This window comes from Mesoplodon mirus (genome assembly GCF_964341445.2).
Source record: "Mesoplodon mirus genome assembly, chromosome: 13".
Taxonomy (NCBI): domain Eukaryota; kingdom Metazoa; phylum Chordata; class Mammalia; order Artiodactyla; family Ziphiidae; genus Mesoplodon; species Mesoplodon mirus.
In genome coordinates, this window is record NC_138989.1 from 26,940,654 (window position 1) to 26,966,837 (window position 26,184).

At 47.4% G+C, this 26,184-nt stretch overlaps 1 protein-coding gene across 3 annotated transcripts; it reads right to left on the reverse strand.

Annotated features, from left to right (window-relative positions):
- Positions 1 to 3,758: 3,758 nt before the first annotated feature.
- On the reverse strand, positions 3,759 to 23,219 carry ZNF74 (zinc finger protein 74). Of its 3 annotated transcripts, none has more exons than XM_082640291.1 (5): positions 22,818 to 23,219; positions 22,419 to 22,504; positions 8,259 to 8,385; positions 7,817 to 7,861; positions 3,759 to 7,354 (listed from the first exon to the last, which is right to left on the reverse strand). In XM_082640291.1, the coding sequence occupies exons 1-5, from the start codon at positions 22,843 to 22,845 to the stop codon at positions 5,742 to 5,744; spliced, it is 1,899 nt and encodes a 632-aa protein (XP_082496417.1). In that variant the 5' UTR covers positions 22,846 to 23,219; the 3' UTR covers positions 3,759 to 5,741. The 3 variants fall into 3 exon arrangements, with proteins under 3 accessions (XP_082496417.1, XP_082496415.1, XP_082496416.1); XM_082640289.1 differs by having other exon boundaries at positions 7,766 to 7,861; XM_082640290.1 differs by lacking the exon at positions 22,818 to 23,219 and adding an exon at positions 18,922 to 19,010 and having other exon boundaries at positions 7,766 to 7,861; positions 22,419 to 22,460.
- Positions 23,220 to 26,184: the final 2,965 nt, after the last annotated feature.

Consider the following 26,184-nt stretch of genomic DNA (forward strand, 5'->3'; position numbering starts at 1 on the left):
AATATATCTGACATTCTGTGTGCCCCCTTAGGGTGCACTTTGTGGTTATTTTTTTCTTTGGCCACACCGCAGGTCATGCAGGATCTTAGTTCCCTGACCAGGGGTCGGACCCACACCCCCTGCAGTGAAAGCACTGAGTCTTAACCACTGGATGCCAGGGAATTCCCCTGTCTGTGGTTTTGATGACCAATTTTGGGTATATGAATGCCTTAACAGCTGGCCTGAGGGTGATATGTTTACTGGGATCAAAATGTTAACTTGAAACCAGACAAGAGAATATTCTCAAATGAGTGCTAAACAGTGTCATTCCTCAAGCCCCTTTTAGGTCTACACCCCTTATCAGCAGGAAGTGGCCAGAGTGGCCATTGTCCATCTTCCTCAAGGTTGAGAAACAATCAAAAATGGGCAGTGGGCTGAACCTGTGTATAATCAGTCAAATCTATTCCACCTGCCGTCATTCATCAAAGCCATTTTAAGACTGCGTGCCCTCCAGGTGGCCTGGAGCCTAAACATTAAGGTGTTTGCCCGAGTTGTTTTCAAGGAGCTTGGAGTCAGCAGTGTCTAGTTTGAGCTGAGATGGTTATGACTGGATAAGACCAGCCACCCTCCAAGGGGGCCTGCGTGAGTGTCTGCTTTGCGACATTTTTTTAATGACATTTCTTTCTTTCTTTAAAAAAAAGTTTTTTTTTAATGCATTTTGCTTCTATGCTAACACGTTATATACTTGGTGAGGTACAATCTTTAGTTCTTTTTTCTTAAATTTGTTTATTTTACTTTATTTATTTTTGGCTGCTTTGGGTCTTCATTGCTGCGCGTGGGCTTTCTCTAGTTGCAGCGAGCGGGGGCCTCTCTTCGTTGTGCTGTGCATGCTTCTCATTGTGGTGGCTTCTCTTGTTGCAGAGGATGGGCTCTGTGCACAGGCTTCAGCAGTTGTGGCGCACGGGCTCTAGAGCGCAAGGTCAGCAGTTGTGGTGAGTAGGCTTAGCTTCTCCACAGCATGTGGGATCTTCCCGGACCAGGGATCGAACCTGTGTCCCCTGCATTGGCAGGTGGATTCCCAACCACTGTGCCACCAGGGAAGTCCTCAGTGACTTTTTGAAAATGCAGAGGCCTGTAGCTTAGTTACATCTGTGCAAAACAACAGTCATAAGACCTTTTTCCAATCACCTTTCCCCACCACTCAGACTGCCCTGCTGCTTTACTCTTCATCCCATAAGTACCCCAGCTCCTTGCCTTTGGGGAGACAGATCTGAGGCTAGTTCTCCTCGCTTGGCTACAGACCTGGGCGTCTCAGCATTTTGGTTTGCTGTGCATCAAGCAAAACGAACCAGATGCTCTATCAGTGAGGAGTACAATTGTGGGGAAGGACAAATGTGAGAAAAGCAGCTAAAGTCCATAACAAGAACTCAGGAAGTTGAATGTCAATGGCTGAAGTGGCTGCTCAAATTTCATTCAAGGCCTAGGATCCTTTTATTTTCCATTCCACTATGTGGGTCTTTGTCCTCAATTATCTCATGGTTGCAAAATGGCTACCACACCTCCAGGCATTGCATCCAAGTTCCAGGAAGAAGAGAGGAGGAGGAAGGAGCAGTATCTCCTATCAGGAAAGCAGACTTCCCCAAAATCTGTAGCAGACTTTGTTGGTCAGAACTGTGACCACCACAGCTGTGATGGTTTTAGAGGCCAAAGTGTTGAGGTGGACATGTATTGCTCCTCACCCCAAACAAAGTCTGCCACAGGTGACCACTGCCACCAACACAGTGTCGCTCTGAAGTGCTGGGCAATGTGGGTTTTAAGAAGAAATGAAATAAAAGGCTATCTATATGAAAAGGAGAGGCAAGCTTTTTATTTCCAAGTAATGACTTTACCTAGAAAACAGGATAAACCAATAAACTGTTAGAGGCCTTCTAGAGTGACTCAGTAAAGCTGCTTGGTGTAAAATAAATAGACAAAAGTATACCTACAGTCAAGAGTTGTTCTATATATGTTATCACAGAGCCAATTTACAAATCCCACAAAATTAGACTGAATTTAAGAATAAATATATGGGGCTTCCCTGGTGGCGCAGTGGTTGAGAGTCCGCCTGCCGATGCAGGGGACACGGGTTCGTGCCCCGGTCTGGGAAGATCCCACATGCCGCGGAGCGGCTGGGCCAGTGAGCCATGGCCGCTGAGCCTGCGCTTCCGGAGCCTGTGCTCCACAACGGGAGAGGCCCCAACAGTGAGAGGCCCGCCTATAGCAAAAAAAAAAAAAAAAAAAAAAAAAAACAAGAATAAATATATGAACATATATAAAAAAACTATAAACCTTTTCTGATGGTTAGATGCAGACTTAAATGGACAGTCATGTACCACATTTTCTGATGTTAAGACCTAATATCATATAGAACTATGTTAATTCTTCACAAACTGGTCAATTCTAATCAAAATCCCAATGAGATATGCAGGGGCATGAAGAGGCTGAGTTCCGAGAAAATGATTCCTGCGTCACCTGGAAGAATAGATTAAAAAAATTTGGGGCTTCCCTGGTGGCGCAGTGGTTGAGAGTCCGCCTGCCGATGCAGGGTACGCGGGTTCGTGCCCCGGCGCGGGAAGATCCCACATGCCGCGGAGTGGCTGGGCCCGTGAGCCAGGGCCGCTGAGCCTGCACGTCCGGAGCCTGTGCTCCGCAACGGGAGAGACCACAGTGGTGAGAGGCCCTCGTACCGCCAAAAAAAAAAAAAAAATCAAAATGGCAAATATAAAGTGATTGGGAATTCCTGGGCAGTCCAGTGGTTAGGACTCAGTGCTTTCACTGCCGCGGCCCAGGTTCAATCCCTGGTCAGGGAACGAAGACCCTGCAAGCTGTTCAGTGCAGCCAAAAAAAAAAAAAAGAAAAAGCATGTGTAGTTGAGGTCTATATTGATAGGGCTTTTTCTGTAGACTTACATGGTTGGAAACGCCTCACAGAGTAACTGTGGTTTCCTTTCTCACAGGACTAGATCTGTGGAGAACTACAAGACAGAGCTGCTAATAAACTGTGAAAAACTTAACAAACTTTTAAAAATCTTAGGTATTGGCATATGCTAACTGTTCTAGGCTATGATAGCTTAGGAGTGAATATGATTTGAACTTAATGCATGTTTAGAGGGTGTCTAAAGTTCAGAACCAGGCAAATCCATCTCCGGACCTTAAACATGGTTGTACAGTAAATTGCTTGAGGAAACTGGCTCTCAAAGACTACAGGAGGGGAATTTTTTTAAAAAATTCATTTTATATATTTATTTTTGGCTGCATTGGGTTTTTGTTGCTGTGCGCGGGGCTTTCTCTAGTTGCGGTGAGCAGGGGCTACTCTTCATTGCAGTGCACGGGCTTCTCATTGCGGTGGCTTCTCTTGTTGCAGAGCACAGGCTCTAGGTGCCGGACTTCAGGAGTGTGGCTCAAGGGCTTTGGAGCGCAGGCTCAGTAGTTGTGGCGCACGGGTTTAGTTGCTCCGCAGCATGAGGGATCTTCCCGGACCAGGGCTCAAACCCGTGTCCCCCACATTGGCAGGCGGATTCTTAACCACTGTGCCACCAGGGAAGCCCAGAGGGGAATTTTTGAAGTGTGTCAATGTTCCATTGGAGATCAAAGAAGCCCAACTAAAAAAAATTGTGGACTCTCACAACTATGGATTGAGCAAAAATTCTTTTTTGAAAGGGCTATTTGGAAGATTATTACTCTAATACTGGAGAAGCTAAGGTGATTGGCAGTGGAATGAATCAGAACGTGTACAATTCCTTAAAAATTTTTTTATTGACTTAAATTTTTCCTATAATAAAGCCCTTTACACTTTTTTTGTTAAAAAAAAAAGACAAGTGTATATACGCAGAGAAAAAAACCAGAAAGAAATCTATCTCCAGGTCATGACCTGTGAACTGATTCTAAGGGTCATTTTTATTCTTATAAAATTGATTTTCCCCCCAAATTTCTTCAATATACATGTATTATGTGTATGATCAGAAAACAAAGTTTATATGTAAATAAAAGAACATCGAGACTTCAATGGAAGGGGGCCAAAGGGCACTTCAAACAGTTTTCAAGAAGAAAGACCAATAATAAGAACACGTTCCATTTCAACCTCACCGGCTATCAAAGAGCAAGGTGCTGCTCTCAGCTGAGGGCGTTAACAGCCCCGCCAGGCAGACAGCAGGTGTGGTGTCTGGGCCCCCCCAAGATGTCTGCATTTGAATTTCTTTTAAAATAAGAAAAATGAGTATGATAATGAATCAAACTGAGATTTTATCTATCTTTTGCCAATGCAGTTGTCCAACAGAACTTTCCCTATTTGTCATGGAGGAAGGGCCTGAGACCAGCCCCAGGGATGATGGAGGAACGATGGGGGCGGACACCTGGGATCATCGCCATGGCACCCAGAAGCAAGCCCGTCTGGACCCAGCTCGGAGCAGCGTCGGCCTCCGGGACATGGACGCGCCTGACCACTACTGTCGGTTCTCCTCACACTGAGATGGTATTACTTTGTTATCACACAACCAAAAATATACTAAAACGATGCCTTAAGCTGTTCATTTCCTTTATCTCAAAACTCTCACTTCTAGAAGTCTACTCTAAGACAACGCTAAAGAAGGATAATGCAAAAAGATGTTATATGAAGAATGACTTGTAACAGTGAAAACTTCGAAATAACTTCTGCGTCCAGCAAAAAAACAGGTAATAGAACATCACGCCCCCATCCAGAAGGACAGCTCCAAAGACAGTGAGGCTCCACGGGAAAAAGAAGTCCTGCTATGCAGGTAAGCAGGGGAAAAAGATTAGAATGTTGGACTGTATACACCGTGTTTAATGTAAAAATTGCAATATCAAAAAGCAGACGGTAACGTACCAAAGTGCGAAATGCGATTTTATTAAGAATTATGGGTGTTTTTCCCTTAATTCCATATTTTCTGAAATGTGGTTATCTTGCCTCCATAGTTTAAAAAGTATACTAAAAAGCATTTCATAAACTCTAGCACTTTATATAAATGTGAAGTATCATCACCGAGAAGGCAGCTTATATCTGCTTACAACTGAGCAGAAATGACACGAGTCCCAGATGAACACCATCTTTTTCCTTCTCTGGGGAGCACAGGGCCCAGCTCCTCTCACAGGGCTGAGCTACATGGTACCTGAGCGGCCCTGCAGGTGGCCTTGCCAGCCGGGGTGGAGGTGTGCTTCCAGATACCTGTGTGCCAACACTGCACCCTGGAGGCACACCCCTGTGTCCTCCCAGCTTCCAGCATGGACGAGGTGGCCAGGCATGAGGCTGGCATGTTAGGACCCGGCTATGCGGATGCTGGGCCAGGTTCCAAGACAGCTGCGCTGTCACTAACAACAAGACTCTGCAGCAGAGCTATGTGAGTGAAGCGAGTCCAGGAAATTTGCTTTTTCCCAAATGCCCACCACCTGAGCTTATTCTCCTCTCCTGGAATATAACGTTCACTTAGAAGTAATACTGTTCATAATTCAGGTTTTTTTAAAAATTATCATTCTAAACATAAGAGTTTACAAAGGAAATTCCAGATCGAAATCACACCAAGAGGCTGTCCAAGGACACATGACTGACATACCTCCTCTTCATATGCAGGGAAGATCTGTCCCCCCTCAGTGACTTCCAAACCCATCAAAGAAAAGAGGACGAAAAAAAAAAAACAGGATGACGGTACATCCTCAAACGCGCTCAATTCTCCTCTCCTATGGTGGATCCCTTCCCAGGAGGTGACAGGCTTAAGGGGTGTTTCCGGGTGGGCAGGTGGGTGTCTCTCGCACACATGAGTTAATTTCTGGGGTTGCTGCCCATGGGGAACTCCTGCCGGCCAAGGGTGGGACCACGCCCAGGAGCTCAGCCACGCCTAGGGCATCGACAGGGTCCACGCTGCTCCCGCCGGAGCCCCCCGAACCCAGTAGGCTGCCAGGCACGCAGTAGGTGCTCAGCAAGCGCTTGTCGAACTGGACGGCGAAGGGCTTCTCCCTGCTGTGGAGCCTGCGGTGCTCCGCCAGGGGGCCACTCCAGCCAAACACCTCGCCGCACTCATGACACTTAAAGGGCTTCTCCGCAGAGTGGGTCTTTTGATGTTTAATGAGACAGTGATTCTGGCTGAAGGCCCGGCCGCACTGGCCGCACTTATAGGGTTTCTCCCCGGTGTGGACGCGCTGGTGCACGATGAGCGAAGAGTGGCAGCTGAAGGCCTTCCAGCAGCGGCTGCAGTCGAAGGGCTTCTCGCCGGTGTGGACGCGCTGATGCACAATCAGGTAGGAGTGGGAGCTGAAGGCCTTGCCGCACTCGTTGCAGCGGAAGGGCTTCTCGCCACTGTGGACGCGCTGGTGCACCACCAGGTACGAGTGGCAGCTGAAGGCCTTGCCGCACTGGCTGCACTTGAAGGGCTTCTCGCCCGTGTGGGCACGCTGGTGCAGCGTCAGGCGGGAGCGGCTGCTGAAGGCCTTCTGGCAGTCGCCGCACTGGAAGGGCTTGTCCCCGCTGTGGAGCTTCTCGTGCACCGTCAGGGACGAGTGGCAGGCGAAGGCCCGGCCACACGCGCCGCACCGGTAGGGCTTCTCACCGGTGTGGATCCGGCGGTGCCGCGTCAGGTGTGTCCGCTGGTTGAAGGCCTTGCCGCACTCGCCGCACCGGTAGGGCCTCTCGCCGGTGTGGACGCGCAGGTGCATGCCAAGCAGCGAGCTGCAGCTGAAGGCCTTGTCGCAGGCGCCGCACTTGTAGGGCCGCTCGCCTGTGTGGACGCGCCGGTGCACGTTCAGGGACGAGTGGCAGCTGAAGGCCTTGCCGCACTGGCCGCAGAGGAAGGGCTTCTCGCCGGTGTGGACGCGTCGGTGCTCCAGGAGGTTGGTGCTCCAGGTGAAGGCCTTGCCGCACTCGCTGCACTTGTAGGCCTTCTCTCGTGCGTGCCACCGCCGGTGCAGCGCCAGGGCCGCGCTCCGCTGGAAGGCCTTGCCGCACTCACCACACATGAACGGGCCGCTCCCGGCACCCGGGCTCTGACGCCTGGCTCTGCTGGACTGCACGCCCCCCACGCAGCCATCCGGAGAGGCTCCTTCTGCGGGAAGGCTGGGCTGGGCCAGGAGGGCGCACCTCTGGCCAAGAGTCTCCTCAGACACCACATGGCCCCATCGGTGCTCCTCTGTGGGACTGTCCCTGGCGGCCTTACATTGTGACAGAGCAGTTGTCGGGGCCCCCTGGGTGCCCCTGTCGCCAGAACCGGGGCTGTGGAGACCGGACCTCGCTAGCCCACCTGTGATCAGCTCCCATGACGGTTCTTCTTTGTAAACGCACAGGTGCTGAGACCACGGCTCCTCTACCTCAGGCCCCGGCTCCTGTTCTGGTTCTGTAAGAAATGGAGATACTACCTTCTGAGAGCAGGCGGAGGTTCGGCGCTGGGGCTCAGGGCTGAGATCTGCCGGGAGCACACGTAAGTGCAGGAGAAGAGAGTAGAGACCAGAAGGGGGAGAGAGAGAGCGCAAGCTCAGGGCTGCGCGGAGGGGAGCGCTCAGGGCAAGGCAGGCAGGCCAGCGAGCAGGGACAGGCCAGCGAGCAGGGAAGAGGAAGAAGAAAGAGGGAAAAGAGTCTTGGAGAAGCCAGGGGATTCTGAAAAGAGCTGGGGGGGCGGGGGAGGACAGAGGAGCAGGAAGGGCACTGAGCAGGTGCAGACGGAGCAGGGCAGTGGACCGCGGAAGGAAAGCAGGCCCCATGGGGCGGTGGGGTGGGGCTCCACATCCTCCCACTGCATCCCGCTCACCTGGACCAGCCCCTCCAGGGACAGCTCTAGGCGCCCACCATGGCTCCTCACCTCGTTCCAGGTGAGAGATCACATCTGGCTTGCAGACAGGAGGCCCTGCACGAAGGGAGAAAGCGGTGTGGCTCTGGGTGCTGTGCTCTCCAGAACGGCCCACAGGCCCAGCGGCCCTGGAGTGGCCCCAGCGGCCCGAGGCACGGAGAGGTGGTGCCAACTCCAAAGAAGGGGGCCTCAGACATGGAACCCATATTGACGTGTGTGCTCTGAGGACCCCACAGGTACTGACATGCCCCATCTAGGGCAGGCTGGGCTTCCAGGGCCCTGTCCACCCCCTCCCTTTCCTCTGGGCCCCACCCCGAGACCAGCCACACTTCCAGGCAAAGATGCCAGTTGGTGCCACAAGGGCCTGGGGCAGATACCACAAGGGAGACTCAGGAACACATACAGACTGGTGGATGCCCAGACTGCGGCCTCCTCACCTTGGGAGCCATCTTACCCAGGGCAAGAAGGTTCTGGTAGTTCTCCAGCATCACATCCCGGTACAGGGCCCTCTGAGGGGAGTCCAGCTGTCCCCACTCCTCCTGGGTGAAGTCCACGGCCACATCCTTGAAAGTCACCAACTCCTGGAATGACACACATGTTCTCTCTCACCCAGGATGAGAGTCAGTCCACTTGCGTTTTTGGGTGACTGAGGACCTCACTAGCAGAGATAACCTCGCATGACCTCCTGAGTGCAGAAGATAGGGCTGTAGACACCATCCGTCCTACAGCCCCGACGCACACACCACAACTCAGCCAGGAATTGCCACGCGGCCTGGCCTGGGAGGGCCCAGCTAACTGGGCAGCCCACGTGTAGGTGCTGCAGTGGGGGCACAGGCTGAGGCCATAAGTTCTGGCCAACTTACAGAGCTTGAAATATAATACAAAGAGCCCAAAACCCTATTCAAGTCCCACCACTGCAAAAGGCCCCAACCCCAGACAGAAAGCCCTCACTGCACCCTAAGGAAGGACCCTGTACTGCTCCGTGTCCTTCCTGCTTGCCCCCCACTCCTTCCCAGCAGACCCCTGCTCCCTTGTGCCTGGGGCCACATCCCAGCCCACCCCCTCGCAACCTGCTCCCACTTTCCCTGAACACTGGCCCCTGGTCTCGGGGTAACCCCCCCGACCCGGTCACTCCGGTTCCAAGTGTCCTGAAAGTCCCAAATGACTTCCCTTATGTGACTCCTCCTCTGGAACCCCAGTATTCTGCCGGCCAGGGCTTCTTACCTCTCCAGCTGGGCACGCCAAGAGGTTGGAGACCCAGTGCCTGTCCCATGAGAAGAGAACAAAGAGCAGCCCAGGCCACATACAGTCATGACAGGGATGCATTAGAAGATAGGCTGGGACTTCCCTGGTGATCCAGTGGTTAAGACTCTGCACTCCCAATACAGGGGGCCCGGGTTCGATCTCTGGTCAGGGAACTAGATCCCTCATGCCACAACTAAAAAGATCCCACGAGCTGCAACTGAAGACCCTGCACGCGGCAACGAACATCCTGCTTGTCGCAACTAAGACCCAGCACAGCCAAATAAATAAATAAATACTAAAAAAAAAAAAAAAAAGGGCAGACCATGGTGGGGGGGGACACAGAAGTGGTGGGGCAGGCAGGTCCTCAGCAGTAAAGTGAACTGGAGTCAGGGAGGAGGCGGGGGGGGGGGCAGGCCGCAGTGGCCAGAGTATGAAGATGATAGATATCTACCCCAAGGTAACAGTGTCTGCATTCTGCAGCAGGCAGCATGGGGGGAAGGCAGGAGGGGGACGGGCGTGAACAAGTTCTGAGCATGGGCCCAAGGAGTGACCTGGTTAAAAAAAGCAGCCTGGTAAAAACTGAGTTTCGAGTTCTGTTTCTAGGCACAAAGGGGTAACAGGGACCAGACTTGCCCTCTTACCTCAAACAACTAGTAAACTGGGTAAGATGTATGAAACAATGGTCCATTTCCAGACACTGGACAAAGGACAGATCAGAACAGAGACCCCTGAGAACAAACAAAGTGAGCCCTACAACAGCCTCACCTTCCCACATGGAAGCAGTCCCTGATCACAGTGCAGGGAGTAGGAATCCAGACAGAGCTTGTGGTCCAAAGAGTTGAGGAGACAGAGAACAAAGTTTGGGGAGACCAGGAAACTACAATTTTCAGGGCAACATGCCAGAGCAGAGGGAGCCACACAGACTTGGAACTCTGGATGTGCTCAAGATTGACTGAGGACTGACAGGAGTGTGCCTGGGAAGAAATGACCCCAAACCAGGGAAAGAAACAGCAGAAAGGGGTGTATGCAGGACAATCATTAAAACTCAAACAGGGCTGGGAACAGTTTGTGCTCCAACTGGCCAGAGTGAATGACCTCCTGTTCTATGGGACACTGAGTAAAGTCCCCAGAAGGATGCTGCTTCAGCAATGGGGCAAAATTAGCCTGAGATTAAAGACTTCTCTGGATCCACCTTAACAAAACCTAAAAGTAAGCCTTGGAAGGATCCAACTGACACTAAGTAATTTCACTGCATCACAGAACATTTAAGGAATTAAACCCAACACTCAACAAAGTAAAATTCACTCCGTCCAGAATCCAATCAAGTAACTAAAAGGAAAATAAGTTAATAAAATCAAAAGAATTAAAAGTATCATAAAACAGTATTTGTTTACCTCAAAAGAAAGCATTAAGGGTGAAACAGCATAAAAAAAGATACAAGACGTAGAAAACAAATAGCATAATGGCAGATGTAAACCCAGCCGTATCGATAATTATGTTAAATGTGAATAGTCTAAATATCCCAAATAAAAACTAGAGATTGGCAAATTGAATTTAAAAAGTAAGACCCAGGCTTCCTGGTGGCACAGTAGTTAGTTAAGAATCCACCTGCCAATGCAGGGGACATGGGTTCAAGCTCTGGTCCAGGAAGATCCCACATGCTGCGGAGCAACTAAGCCTGTGTGCCACAACTACTGAGCCTACACTCTAGAGCCCACGAGCCACAACTACTGAAGCCCATGCACCTAGAGCCCGTGCTCTGCAACAACAGAAACCACCACAATGAGAAGCCCATGCATAAGGAGGAGTAGCCCCCGCTCACCACAACTAGAGAAAGCCCGCACGCAGCAATGAAGACCCAAAGCAGCCCCTCTGCAAAAAAAAAAAAAAAAAGATACCCAGAAAATTCTCCACATATTTAGAATTAAACAACACACTCCTGAATAATACATAGTTGAAGGAGAAATTACAAAAAACTTAGAAACTATTTTGAACTGAAAAAAAGGGAAATACAACAGAAAATTTGTGGAATATAGCTAAAGCAGGACTTAGAGGTAAATTTATAGCACTGAATGCTAATGAGAATAGGTGTCAAATCAATACCTCAGTTTCACCCTTAAGAAAACAAAGTAGTATACACTGATGTGTATAAAACTGATGACTAATAAGAACCTGCAGTATAAGAAAACAAACAAACAACAAAAAAAACAACTAATACTAAACTTTCTTTGGTTACTTGTATGGAAATATGTTAATATAAATGTTTCAGACATTACATGAAGTTTCTAAAAATCTTATACGTTCTGGTATAATGTTAAGTCATAATTCTAGTTATTACTTTAAAATGTATATCCCAACTTCCGGGGAAGATGGCGGAAGAGTAAGACGCGGAGATCACCTTCCTCCCCACAGATACACCAGAAATACAGCTACACGTGGAACAACTCCTACAGAACACCTACTGTACGCTGGCAGAAGACCTCAGACCTCCCAAAAGGCAAGAAACTCCCCACGTACCTGGGTAGGGCAAAGCGGAGAGATTCCCGCACAGAGGATTGGTGCCAACCGGCACTCACCAGCCCGAGAGGCTTGTCTGCTCGCCCACCGGGGCGGGCGGCGCTGGGAGCTGAGACTCGGGCTTCAGTCGGAGCGCAGGGAGAGGACTGGGGTTGGCAGCGTGAACACAGCCTGAAGGGGCTAATGCACCACAGTTAGCTGGGAGGGAGTCCGGGAAAAAGTCTGGACCTGCCAAAGAGGCAAGAGACTTTTTCTTCCCTCTTTGTTTCCTGGTGCGCGAGGAGAGGGGATTAAGTGCGCTGCTTAAAGGAGCTCCAGAGACGGGCGCGAGCCGCGGCTGAAAGCGCGGACCCCAGAGACTGGCATGGGAGGCTGGGGCTGCTGCCGCCGCCACGCGGCCTGTGTGCGAGCGCAGGTCACTGTCCACGCCCCCCTTCCGGGGAGCCTGTGCGGCCCGTCACTGCCGGGGTCCCGGGATCCAGGGATGGCTTCCCTGGAAGAGCGCACAGCGCGCCTCGGGCTGGTGCAGCGTCACGCTGGCCTCTGCGCCCCGCACTCCGTGCCCCTCCCTCCCCCCCGGCCTGAGTGAGCCAGAGACCCCGAAGCGGCTGCTCCTTTAACCCTGTCCTGTCTGAGCGAAGAACAGACGCCCTCCGGCGACCTACACGGAGAGGCGGGGCCAAATCCAAAGCTGAGACCCGGGAGCTGTGAGAACAAAGAAGAGAAAGGGAAATCTCTCCCAGCAGCCTCAGAAGCAGCAGATTAAAGCTCCACAATCAACTTGATGTACCCTGCATCTGTGGAATACATGAGTAGACAACGAATCATCCCAAATTGAGGAGCCAGGAGTCAGTGCTGTGCCTCTGAGGTGGGAGAGCCAACTTCAGGACACTGGTCCACAAGAGACCTCCCAGCTCCACATAATATCAAACAGCGAATATCTTCCAGAGATCTCCATCTCAACACCAGCATCCAGCTTCACTCAACGACCAGCAAGCTACAGTGCTGGACGACACCCTATGCCAAACAACTAGAAAGACAGGAACACAACGCCACCCATTAGCAGAGAGGCTGCCTAAAATCATAAAAAGTCCACAGACACCCCAAAACACACCACCAGACGTGGACCTGCCCACCAGAAAGACAAGATCCAGCCTCATCCACCAGAACACAGGCACCAGTCCCCTCCACCAGGAAGCCTACACAACCCACTGAACCAACCTTAGCCACTGGGGACAGACACCAAAAACAACGGGAACTACGAACCTGCAGCCTGCAAAAAGGAGACCACAAACACAGTAAGATAAGCAAAATGAGAAGACAGAAAAACACACAGCAGGAGAAGGAGCAAGATAAAAACCCACCAGACCTAACAAATGAAGAGGAAATAGGCAGTCTACCTGAAAAAGAATTCAGAATAATGATAGGAAAGATGATCCAAAATCTTGGAAATAGAATAGACAAAATGCAAGAAACAGTTAACAAGGACCTAGAAGAACTAAAGATGAATCAAGCAACGATTAAAAACACAATAAATGAAATGAAAAATACTCTAGATGGGATCAATAGCAGAATAACTGGGGCAGAAGAACGGATAAGTGAGGTGGAAGATAAAATAGTGGAAATAACTACTGCAGAGCAGAAGAAAGAAAAAAGAATGAAAAGAACTGAGGACAGTCTCAGAGACCTCTGGGACAACTTTAACGCACCAACATTCGAATTATAGGGGTTCCAGAAGAAGAAGAGAAAAAGAAAGGGACTGAGAAAATATTTGAAGAGATTATAGTTAAAAACTTCCCTAATATGGGAAAGGAAATAGTCAAGTCCAGGAGGCACAGAGAGTCCCATACAGGATAAATCCAAGGAGAAATACGCCAAGGCACATATTAATCAAACTGTCAAAAATTAAATACAAAGAAAACATATTAAAAGCAGCAAGGGAAAAACAACAAATAACACACAAGGGAATCCCCATAAGGTTAACAGCTGATCTTTCAGCAGAAACTGTGCAAGCCAGAAGGGACTGGCAGGACATATTTAAAGTGATGAAGGAGAAAAACCTGCAACCAAGATTACTCTACCCAGCAAGGATTTCATTCAGATTTGATGGAGAAATTAAAACGTTTACAGACAAGCAAAAGCTGAGAGAGTTCAGCACCACCAAACCAGCTTTACAACAAATGCTAAAGGAACTTCTCTAGGCAAGGAACACAACAGAAGGAAAAGACCTACAATAACGAACCCAAAACAATTAAGAAAATGGGAATAGGAACATACATATCGATAATTACCTTAAATGTAAATGGACTAAATGCTCCCACCAAAAGACACAGATTGGCTGAATGGATACAAAAACAAGACCCATATATATGCTGTCTACAAGAGACCCACTTCAGACCTAGAGACACATACAGACTGAAAGTAAGGGGATGGAAAACGATATTCCATGCAAATGGAAACCAAAAGAAAGCTGGAGTAGCAATTCTCATATCAGACAAAATAGACTTTAAAATAAAGACTACTAGAAGAGACAAAGAAGGACACTACATAATGATCAAGGGATCGATCCAAGAAAAAGATATAACAATTGTAAATATTTATGCACCCAACATAGGAGCACCTCAATACATAAGGCAAATACTAACAGCCATAAAAGGGGAAATTGACAGTAACCCAATCATAGTAGGGGACTTTTAACACCCCACTTTCACCAATGGACAGATCATCCAAAATGAAAATAAATAAGGAAACACAAGCTTTAAATGATACATTAAACAAGATGGACTTAATTGATATTTATAGGACATTCCATCCAAAAATAACAGAATACACATTTTTCTCAAGTGCTCATGGAACATTCTCCAGGATAGATCATATCTTGGGTCACAAATCAAGCCTTGGTAAATTTAAGAAAATTGAAATTGTATCAAGTATCTTTTCCGACCACAACGCTACGAGACTAGATATCAATTACAAGAAAAGATCTGTAAAAAATACAAACACATGGAGGCTAAACAATACACTATTTAATAACAAAGTGATCACTGAAGAAATCAAAGAGGAAATTAAAAAAATACCTAGAAACAAATGACAATGGAGACACGACAACCCAAAACCTATGGGATGCAGCAAAAGCAGTTGTAAGAGGGAAGTTTATAGCAATACAATCCCACCTTAAGAAACAGGAAACATCTTGAATAAACAACCTAACCTTGCACCTAAAGCAATTAGAGAAAGAAGAACAAAAACACCCCAAAGTTAGCAGAAGGAAAGAAATCATAAAAATCAGATCAGAAATAAATGAAAAAGAAATGAAGGAAACGATAGCAAAGATCAATAAAACTAAAAGCTGGTTCTTTGAGAAGATAAACAAAATTGATAAACCATTAGCCAGACTCATCAAGAAAAAAAGGGAGAAGACTCAAATCAATAGAATCAGAAATGAAAAAGGAGAAGTAACAACTGACACTGCAGAAATACAAAAGATCATGAGAGATTACTACAAGCAACTCTATGCCAATAAAATGGACAACCTGGAAGAAATGGACAAATTCTTAGAAATGCACAACCTGCCAAGACTGAATCAGGAAGAAATAGAAAATATGAACAGACCAATCACAAGCACTGAAATTGAAACTGTGATCAAAAATCTTCCAACAAACAAAAACCCAGGACCAGATGGCTTCACAGGTGAATTCTATCAAACATTTAGAGAAGAGCTAACACCTATCCTTCTCAAACTCTTCCAAAATATAGCAGAGGGAGGAACACTCCCAAACTCATTCTACGAGGCCACAATCACCTTGATACCAAAACCAGACAAGGATGTCACAAAGAAAGAAAACTACAGGCCAATATCACTGATGAACATAGATGCAAAAATCCTCAACAAAATACTAGCAAACAGAATCCAACAGCACATTAAAAGGATCATACACCATGATCAAGTGGGGTTTATTCCAGGAATGCAAGGATTCTTCAATATACACAAATCAATCAACGTGATACACCATATTAACAAATTGAAGGAGAAAAACCATATGATCATCTCAATAGATGCAGAGAAAGCTTTTGACAAAATTCAACACCCACTTATGATAAAAACCCTGCAGAAAGTAGGCATAGAGGGAACTTTCCTCAACATAATAAAGGCCATATATGACAAACCCACAGCCAACATCGTCCTCAATGGTGAAAAACTGAAACCATTTCCACTAAGATCAGGAACAAGACAAGGTTGCCCACTCTCACCACTCTTATTCAACATAGTTTTGGAAGTTTTAGCCACAGCAATCAGAGAAGAAAAGGAAATAAAAGGAATCCAAATCGGAAAAGAAGAAGTAAAGCTGTCACTGTTTGCAGATGACATGATACTATACATAGAGAATCCTAAAGATGCTACCAGAAAACTACTAGAGCTAATCAATGAATTTGGTAAAGTAGCAGGATACAAAATTAATGCACAGAAATCTCTGGCATTCCTATATACTAATGATGAAAAATCTGAAAGTGAAATCAAGAAAAGACTCCCATTTACCATTGCAACAAAAAGAATAAAATATCTAGGAATAAACCTACCTAAGGAGACAAAAGACCTGTATGCAGAAAATTATAAGACACTGATGAAAGAAATTAAAGATGATACAAATAGATGGAGAGATATACCATGTTCTTGGATTGGAAGAATCAACATTGTGAAAATGACTCTACTACCCAAAGCAATCTACAGATTCAATGCAATCCCTATCAAACTACCACTGGCATTTTTCACAGAACTAGAACAAAAAATTTCACAATTTGTATGGAAACACAAAAGACCCCGAATAGTCAAAGCAATCTTGAGAACGAAAAACAGAGCTGGAGGAATCAGGCTCCCTGACTTCAGACTATACTACAAAGCTATAGTAATCAAGACAGTATGGTACTGGCACAAAAACAGAAAGATGGATCAATGGAACAGGATAGAAAGCCCAGAGATAAACCCACGCACATATGGTCACCTTATCTTTGATAAAGGAGGCAGGAATGTACAGTGGAGAAAGGACAGTCTCTTCAATAAGTGGTGCTGGGAAAACTGGACAGGGACATGTAAAAGTATGAGATTAGATCATTCCCTAACACCATACACAAAAATAAGCTCAAAATGGATTAAAGACCTAAATGTAAGGCCAGACACTATCAAACTCTTAGAGGAAAACATAGGCAGAACACTCTATGACATAAATCACAGCAAGATCCTTTTTGACCCACCTCCTAGAGAAACGGAAATAAAGACAAAAATAAACACATGGGACCTAATGAAACTTAAAAGCTTTTGCACAGCAAAGGAAACCATAAACAAGACCAAAAGACAACCCTTAGAATGGGAGAAAATATTTGCAAATGAAGCAACTGACAAAGGATTAATCTCCAAAATTTATAAGCAGCTCATGCAGCTCAATAACAAAAAAACAAACAACCCAATCCAAAAATGGGCAGAAGACCTAAACAGACATTTCTCCACAGAAGATATACAGACTGCCAACAAACACATGAAAGAATGCTCAACATCATTAATCATTAGAGAAATGCAAATCAAAACTACAATGAGATATCATCTCACACCAGTCAGAATGGCCATCATCAAAAAATTTAGAAACAATAAATGCTGGAGAGGGTGTGGAGAAAAGGGAACACTCTTGCACTGCTGGTGGGAATGTAAATTGATACAGCCACTATGGAGAACAGTATGGAGGTTCCTTAAAAAACTACAAATAGAACTACCATATGACCCAGCAATCCCACTACTGGGCATATACCCTGAGAAAACCATAATTCAAAAAGAGTCATGTACCAAAATGTTCATAGCAGCCCTATTTACAATAGCCCGGAGAGGGAAACAACCTAAGTGTCCATCATCGGATGAATGGATAAAGAAGATGTGGCACATATATACAATGGAATATTACTCAGCCATAAAAAGAAACGAAATTGAGTTATTTGTACTGAGGTGGATGGATCTAGAGTCTGTCATACAGAGTGAAGTAAGTCAGAAAGAGAAAGACAAATACTGTATGCTGACACATATATATGGAATTTAAGAAAAAAAATGCCATGAAGAACATAGGGGAAAGACAGGAGTAAAGACACAGACCTACTAGAGAATGGACTTGAGGATATGGGGAGGGGGAAGGGTAAGCTGTGACAAAGCGAAAGAGAGGCATGGACATATATACACTACCAAACGTAAGGTAGATAGCTAGTGGGAAGCAGCTGCATAGCACAGGGAGATCAGCTCGGTGCTTTGTGACCGCCTGGAGGGGTGGGATAGGGAGGGTGGGAGGGAGACGCAAGAGGGAGGGGATATGGGAACATATGTATATGTATAACTGATTAATTTTGTTATAAAGCAGAAACTAACACACCATTGTTAAGCAATTATATTCCAATAAAGATGTAAAAATAAATAAATAAATAAATAAAATGTATATCCTAGAAATAACTAAATTTCCTTGTCAATTGCATTATTATGAACTTTCATCAATTCTTTGACCGTGGTCATTTTTAAGTCTTTTGTCATTTACAGACAGTTCTGGGTGTACCCTGATGCTTTTGCAAAAATGTTCCTATAAAAGGGTTTCATCTTCAAGGAATTCATGGAAAAGACTCTGACAAGTACAGGTTTCTGGTAACTGACTATACTGCTGAACTGAATGAATAAGGATATTCAGAACCCTAATGGAAAACTGATGAATTCATAAAAGTGCTAACAAAAGGTCAAGATGAAAAAAAATTAATTACATGGGACTGAGTGAACTGATGAGGATGATTATAATTTTTGTGACTTTCTGTTTGAATTAAAAAAAAAATCCCACAAGGACTCAGAGGCAAAAAATATACAAATCAATTTTCACTGTAAAGTAAAGGAGCTGTTACAGTGGAGGATTACTGGACTGAATGTCAATATTATGACATAGTATGAGTGTATTTCATGTTTGGAAATTGCAATCATTGTTGCGTTTGTTGTGGTCATCTATTTACAATGCTTGGTGTCAGTTTATTTATCTCTTATAAAAATAAAATACAGTGTGTGTGTGTGTGTGTGTGTGTGTGTTGTGAAAAAAAGAATTCACTGGTGTAGGTGGGGTGATATTTGCATAATTACTCATGTAGATTTGATTGTATATTTATTTTATTATTTTGATTAAACAATGCTACTGGAAAAAAAAATGCATACTTAGCTGTTAGCAGGGTTGAAGCTCCTGATGGTTGTAAGATCTACCTGCCTGAATTTGGACATTAGCATTTTACATTTTATGCAATGAATTAAAAGCAAAAAATCATTTCAAAAAAAAAAAAGAAGCTAAAGTAGGTACCTCCCTGGTGGTCCAGTGGTTAAGATTCCGCCTTCCAATGCAGGGGGTGTGGGTTTGATCCCTGGTCGGGGAGCTAAGATCCCACATGCCTTGGGGCCAAAAAACCAAAAACATAAAACAGAAGCACTATTGTAACAAATTCAATAAAGGCTTTAAAAAAAATGGTCCACATCAAAACAATCACAAAAAAGCCAAAGTAAAGAAAGGAAATAATAAGAACCAGAAATTGATGAAAAAGAGCACAGAAAAGCAATAGAGAAAATCAATGAAACCAAAAGATGGTTCTCTGCAAAGACCAATAAAATCAATAACTAAACATATATTTACTATACGACTCAGCCATTCCACTCTTGGGTATTTATTCAAGAGAAATTAAAACACACATCTATACTTGTACTCCAATATTTATAGCAGGTATATTTGTAATAACCTAAACCAGGAAACAACCTAAACATCCATCAGTTGGTGAATGGATAAACAAATTGTGGAGTACATATACAACAATGTTATGTGCTGAACTGTGTCCCTCCAAATTCATATGTTGAAGCCCTAAGCTCCAATACCTTAGAATGTGACTATATTTGAAGAAAAGGCCTTTAAAGAAGTAATTAAGGTAAACGAAGTCATTAGGATGGGTCCTAAAATGGAAGAACTAGTGTCCTTATAAGAAATGGAAATTTGGACACAAATATGTACAGAGGGGAGAATGTGAGGACACAGAGAAGCACCATCTGCAAACCAACACCTTGATCTTAGACTTCTAGCCTCCAGAACTATGAGACAATACATTTCTTTTTTGTTCTTTTTTTTTTTTTTTTTTCACAGGCCCCGCGGCCATGGCTCACGGGCCCAGATGCTCCGCGGCACGTGGGATCCTCCCAGACTGGGGCACGAACCCGCGTTTCCTGCATCGGCAGGCGGACTCTCAACCACTGCGCCACCAGGGAAGCCCTGAGACAATAAATTTCTATTGCTTGAGCCACACAATCTGTGGCATTTCGCTGTGGCAGCCCTAGGAACCTAAAACAAATGGAATATCACTAGACAATCAATAGGACCAAGCTACTGATTCAAACAAGGAAATGAAGTCAAAAGCATAATGCTAACTGAAATAAGTCAGAGACAAAAGACTACATATCTTATAATTCCACATGAAATTCTTAAAAAGACAGAATTATATTGGATGCCAAGGGGGCGGGTGGAGAAGATGGACTTCAAAGGGGCATGAAGGAACTTTTTGGGTGATGGAAAAGTTCTATATCATGATTGTGGTGCTGGCTACACAACTGTATACACTTGCCAAAACTCACCAAATCCTACATATATAAAATTGGAGAAATTTATTGTGTATAAATTATACCTCAATAAACCTGATCCAAAAAACCCACCGGATTTCAGGGAGATGAGAGGTGGGAGTGAGGACACATGCTGAGAACGTGCCCATAACTGAGGCATGCAGGGATGAAGCATAATGGTGATGGCACTGGCAGAAAGGAGGAGAAAATGGGCAGAAACAAAGTTCCAGAGACATCACAATGCGGTGCTGGCGAGAAAGCACTGTCAGAGGCTACATGGTTTCAGTATGGAGGTGTCAACAGGCAAGAGCAGGAAAGGATTTGAGCCTGGCACAGGACTTTCTGAGGGGTATTCCCAACCCACCAGCAAAAGCCCATGTCTGGTGTGTCTTAATTTTGCAGGACAGGAAGCAAAAGGGTGTGGGAATCAAAGGCAGATGTGGAGGGGCTTCCCTGGTGGTGCACTGGTTAAGAATCTGCCTGCCAATGCAGGGGACACGGGTTCGAGCACTAGTCTGGGAAGATCCCTCATGCCGCGGAGCAACTAAGCCCATGTGCCACAACTACTGAGCCTGCACTCTAGAGCCTGCGAGCCACAACTACTGAGCTGGTGTGCCACAACTACTGAAGCCCGCGCGCCTAGAGCCCGTGCTCCACAACAAGAGAAGCCACTGCAATGAGAAGCCCGCGCACTGCAACGAAGAGTAGCCCCCACTTGCCACAACCAGAGAAAAGCTCGCGCGCAGCGTCGAAGGCCCAATGCAGCCAAAAATAAATAAATAAATAAATAAATAAATAAATAAATAAATAAAATCAATTTATTAAAAAAAAAAAGGCAGATGTGGAAATAAAACTAGCAGAGGAGTCAGAACAGATCACGGGGGATGTCCCAGCAGAACAGAACCCTTGACGTAGTATGAGACTGCTGGGAGAGGAGACTACTTCAGAGAGAGGACCAGTTACTCAAAGACGTGAGAAACTGGTATTTCAGGAATAATATCTGTGCACAAGAAGGGGAGTACCTCCCGAGGTGGTCACTCTCACACAGACACCACATTTTCCTGAACCTTTTCAAGGTAAGTTGCAGACATCAGAACATCTCACCTTACATTCTTCAGCCTGTATCTCCTAAGGATGTTCTCTGACACAATCACAATGCCATCATCACACCCACGAAATTAAACATTCATAAAACATGATCTAAAATACAGTACATTTTCAAATTTTCTCAATGTTTCTAAACGCCTTTGATAGAATTTTTGGATCTATAAACCCAACAAGGATCATGTATTGCATGTGCTTGTCATGTCTCCCAAGTGTCTTATAGAACTACAGAACATTCTAACATTACAGAAGCTGGGCAAATCTCACCATACATGTTTTACAGTCATTTCGACTTTTCAAGTGGTAAGTTAACAGAATTGACAAATCCTAAAAAAATCAAAGGATTCTCAACCCTCCTGACCTTTCACCACCTCACACTGTCTTTATCAAGTGCACCTTTCTAAACACTACAATGAGTGGGGGTGGTTCAGGTGGTGGAACAAAATGAGGAGCAAAACCCAAAATCTGGAAAAGGAGGGATTTGCACCTCTCCCAGCTGCAGAAGTGGCCCCACGGCCAATTCCCTGTCGAGCCCAAAGATCCTCTAAAACTCCAAGTTTTTCCATGAAGGCCCCATGTCAGGAGCTGGGTACAGAGGAAAAGCACACAGGGACGCACCCCCTACCAACACTCTGACCCCAGCACTGCAATGCAGCCTTTCCATCAGCTGTTCCACATCCTCCTACCTAATTCCATCTCGGAAAACTCTCCCAAACAAGGACCAACTGCCACAAACATCCCATGGGCCTGAGTGTGGAGATGAGTGAAGTGATCTCATGTGAGCTGTCACCTACTTGCTTGGGTGGCACTAGAACCACTTATCAGAGCTCCCAGCACAGTGCTGGGCACACAGCACAGTCCTCGGCAACAGACGCGTGGCTGGACTGAATCAGGCTGGAACGTACACTCATGTTGATGGCACACCCTGGCGTCACCTGGACCTGTTCCCACGCGCAGAGCTTCCTGAGGACTGGAGAGCAGGCCCCCAGGTTGGGGGGGGCGGTCCTTGGATGACTAAAGATTCTGGGCGGCCGAAGGTAGGTGCCAACCCTCCACATAAACAACGAAATGTTCAAAAAAGAAAAGACAACCACTCACCTCGGACCTGCCTTCCAGGAGACCCTGACCCAATTTATCTTCTGGAATCTCTTTGAGGGGAAGAGCAGGGTCCTGAGAGGATGGAGCTGGAAAAGAGAAATGAGTCAAGAAGGCTGCTCTGTCCATAGCCACCAGGCACCCCCAGCACGGGGAGAATGAAGGGGAGGCAGGAAGGGAGCCCCAACTTCGTCACAACCTGATAGGGCATCGGGCTAATTCTGCTACTCAGTGTGTGGGGTCACTCCCGTTACGGAGGAAAAGCGCCGCCATTCCCGTCCCCATCATCCCCGGGATGCCCACGTTGAAGAGGAGGAGGCCTGAATCCGGGGCGCTTCCGGGAACCCAGCCCGCCCTCTCCGTGCAAATCCACAGGCCCACGGCTTGACGAGCCAACCGTACCTGCCTCCCGGGGCTCCGGGGCCTCCATGGCACCCTCCTTTGGCGGCCGCCCCGGGCGGGAACGGGGCGGGTCCACCTCCCAGGGCTCAGAAGCCTCGCGCAGACCCGAGGGGCCGGCCCGCGCCCCGGGTCGGGGTCAGGCGGGCTCCGCAGGCGCCCCGCGCCCCGGGCTGTGCTCTCGCCCCATAGCTCGCCCCACCAGCCCGTCACCGACGTTGTCCGGGCCCGCGCGGGCCGGCCAGGCCTCGGGCTCTGCCGCCCGGCGCTGGGAGTCGCGGAGGTGGCACACAAGCCTGGGGCTGACGGGCTGACGAACCGACGGCCTGCCGGCCGCGCGGCCGAGCTGACCCACCTCACACAAGACGGCGGCCGCCACAAAAGAAATACTGGCGGCCGTCGCGAGACGTGCGCCTGCGCAGACCGGACGGGCACTACAACTCCCGAGACCCTTTGTGCCGCGCAGGGGTGGACTGCATTTCCCAGAGGGCATCGGGGCCGGAGCCGCTCTGACGTCTAGCACGGACGGCGTGTAGCACAGTCTTCTGGGAAGTGTAGTTAAGGGGCCAGCGACCCTGCGCTCTGGCCCCGCCTCCTCTCCCCTATTGCTGTGGAAAGCGCTTGCATCTCGGGATGTGTGTGTGATGTGTGTTGTGTGTGTGTGATGTGTGTTGTGTGTGTGTGATGTGTGTGGTGTGTGTGATGTGGTGTGTGTGTGTGTGTGATGTGTGTTGTGTGTGTGTGATGTGTGTGGTGTGTGTGGTGTGTGTGATGTGGTGTGTGGTGTGTGTGTGAGGTGTGTGGTGTGTGTGGTGTGTGTGGTGTGTGTGATGTGGTGTGTGGTGTGTGTGTGTGATGTGTGTTGTGTGTGTGTGATGTGTGTGGTGTGTGTGATGTGGTGTGTGGTGTGTGTGGTGTGTGTGAGGTGTGTGGTGTGTGTGGTGTGTGTGTGATGTGTGTGGTGTGTGTGTGATGTGTGTGTGTGAGGTGTGTGGTGTGTGTGGTGTGTGTGTGAGGTGTGTGGTGTGTGTGGTGTGTGTGTGAGGTGTGTGGTGTGTGTGTGATGTGTGTGTGTGGTGTGTGGTGTGTGTCGTGTGTGTCGTGTGTGTGTGAGGTGTGTGGTGTGTGTGTGCGCACGCCTGGCGGGTGAGTGTGGAGAGTTTAGGTTGGGTAAGTGTGAAACATTGAGGGTGAGTGACCTCTGTGTGAGATGGACAGGGCCCCACGGGCACCTGCTGGGTCCTGACATTTGACCTACCAGTTGCCCCATCCCCAGGTATGAGAGTGGGTCCATTTCTCTTTGCTGGGAAGATGGCTTCCTTTGCTCGGGACCACCCAGAACTGGAGGGAAGGGGCCCTCAGGAAGGCCCAGCTCCTGCACTTGACCCCTGGCCCTTTCTTCTGACAGAGGGGGGATGGGGTGGGGTGGAGTGAGGGTGGGGTTTGGGGGGAGGGGTCTGCAGACTCCCCAGCCTCCCCATAATGGGTAGAGAGGCGGCCACCCTGAGGGTCCCGGAGTTCTGGGCTTGGCTGGGAACCTCCATGGTGAGGCCCCCGGTGCTACGGGCACAGAAACAAGGACGAGGGTGGGGACTCCACAGGGCTGGAAAGGGTGGCTGCTCACTCCCAGGCCTTGCTGGGTGGGGACCCAAGGCCAGGGTGGCAGGTACTGAGCGGCTGTCCATCTCGAGGAAGTGAGCGAGTGCCCTGTGCAGTCCAGGGCAGGAGGGGCCGTGGCATCCAGGGGCCTTACACTAAGACCCTCGCTTTTCAAAATTGAGAAATTAATCGATCCTGAGGAGAGGGTCCTGGGAACTTCTGATTCGGTCAGAAACCCAGGCTTCTGAAGGGGGTTGGGGACATGGCAGGGGGGACGTTCTTGTGGGCCTGAGCCCTTAACCTGTGGGGTGTGATGCCACCCTGGGGTAGACAATGTCAGAATCCAGTCGAATCCTCAGACATCCTACTGGGGTCGGAAACTTGCTTGTTATCATGGGGAAAATACTCCACGCATTTGGTGACCAGAAGCGTCAGAAGTGAAGTGTTGTCTGTAAGGGAAGGGAAAACACAGGGAAGAAAGACAAGTTGGGAACAATTGGGTTTTTTCCTACACAGGAAGGAACACACTGAGTTTTCCCCTTTACACCTTCTTGGGGGCCGGAGGCGAGGCGGGGTGGTGGTGGCAGTGGTATCTGTGACCTGAGGATCAAGGAGCAGGACACACACTGGCCCCGAGGCAGGAAGCTGTTGGCATGGTGGGCAGGAGGGGGCATGTCCCTGGGGGCAGGCCCAGAGCCCAGGCTCTGCAGGGAGTGGGGAGGAGCCCTTGGGTTGGAGGGTGAGGGCAGAGGGGGTTCTGATCAGACGTAGGTTTTTTTTTTTTAAAGGAACATTTTTTTAAATAGATCTTTATTGGAGTATAATTGCTTCACAATACTGTGTTAGTTTCTGTTGCATAACAAAACTAATCAGCCATATGCATACACATGTCCCCATATCCCCTCCCTCTGGAGCCTCCCTCCCATCCTCCTTATCCCACCCCTCTAGGTCATCGCAAAGCACGGAGCCAATCTCCCTGTGCTATGCTGCTGCTTCCCACCAGCCAACTGTTTTACACTTGGTAGTGTATAAAAGTCGATGCTACTCTCACTTCGCCCCAGCTTTGCTTTCCCACCCCATGTCATCAAGTCCATTCTCTATGTCTACCTCTTTATTCCTGCCCTGCAACCAGGTTCATCAGTACCATTTTTTTTTTCAGATTCCATATATATGCATTAGCATACAGTATTTGTTTTCCTCTTTCTGACTTCACTCTGTATGACAGACTCTAGGCCCACCTACCCCACTACAAATAACTCAATTTCCTTTCTTTTTATGGCTGAGAAATATTCCATTGTATATATGTGCCACGTCTTCTTTATCCATTCATCTGTCGATGGACATCTAGGTTGGTTCCATGTCCTGGCCATTGTAAATAGTGCTGCAATGAACATTGTGGTGCATGTCTCTTTTTGAATTATGGTTTTCTCAGGGTATATACCCTGCAGTGGGATTGCTGGGTCATATAGTAGTTCTATTTTTAGTTTTTAAAGGAAGCTCCATACTGTTTTCCATAGTGGTTGTATCAATTTACATTCCCACCAACAGTGTAGGAGGGTTCCCTTTTCACCACACCCTTTCCAGCATTTAATGTTTCTAGCTTTTTTGATAATGGCCATTCTGACCCGTGTGAGGTGATATCTCATTGTAGTTTTGATTTGCATTTCTCTAATAATTAGTGATGTTGAGCATCTTTTCATGTGCCTCTTGGCCATCTGTATGTCTTCCTTGCTGAAATGTCTATTTAGGTCTTCTGCCATTTTTTAACTGG

Bases quoted from the DNA above. Each gene is read 5' to 3' on its own strand.
- ZNF74 (XM_082640289.1), bottom strand. From the start codon at position 22,845: ATGGAGGCCCCGGAGCCCCGGGAGGCAG. The intron at 8,386-22,418 runs GTGAGTGGTTGT...GTGTCATTCCAG, and splicing joins TCCTGGAAGGCAGGTCCGAG to GAGTTGGTGACTTTCAAGGA. The intron at 7,355-7,765 runs GTGAGCGGGATG...CATTTCTTACAG, and splicing joins CCCTGGAGGGGCTGGTCCAG to AACCAGAACAGGAGCCGGGG.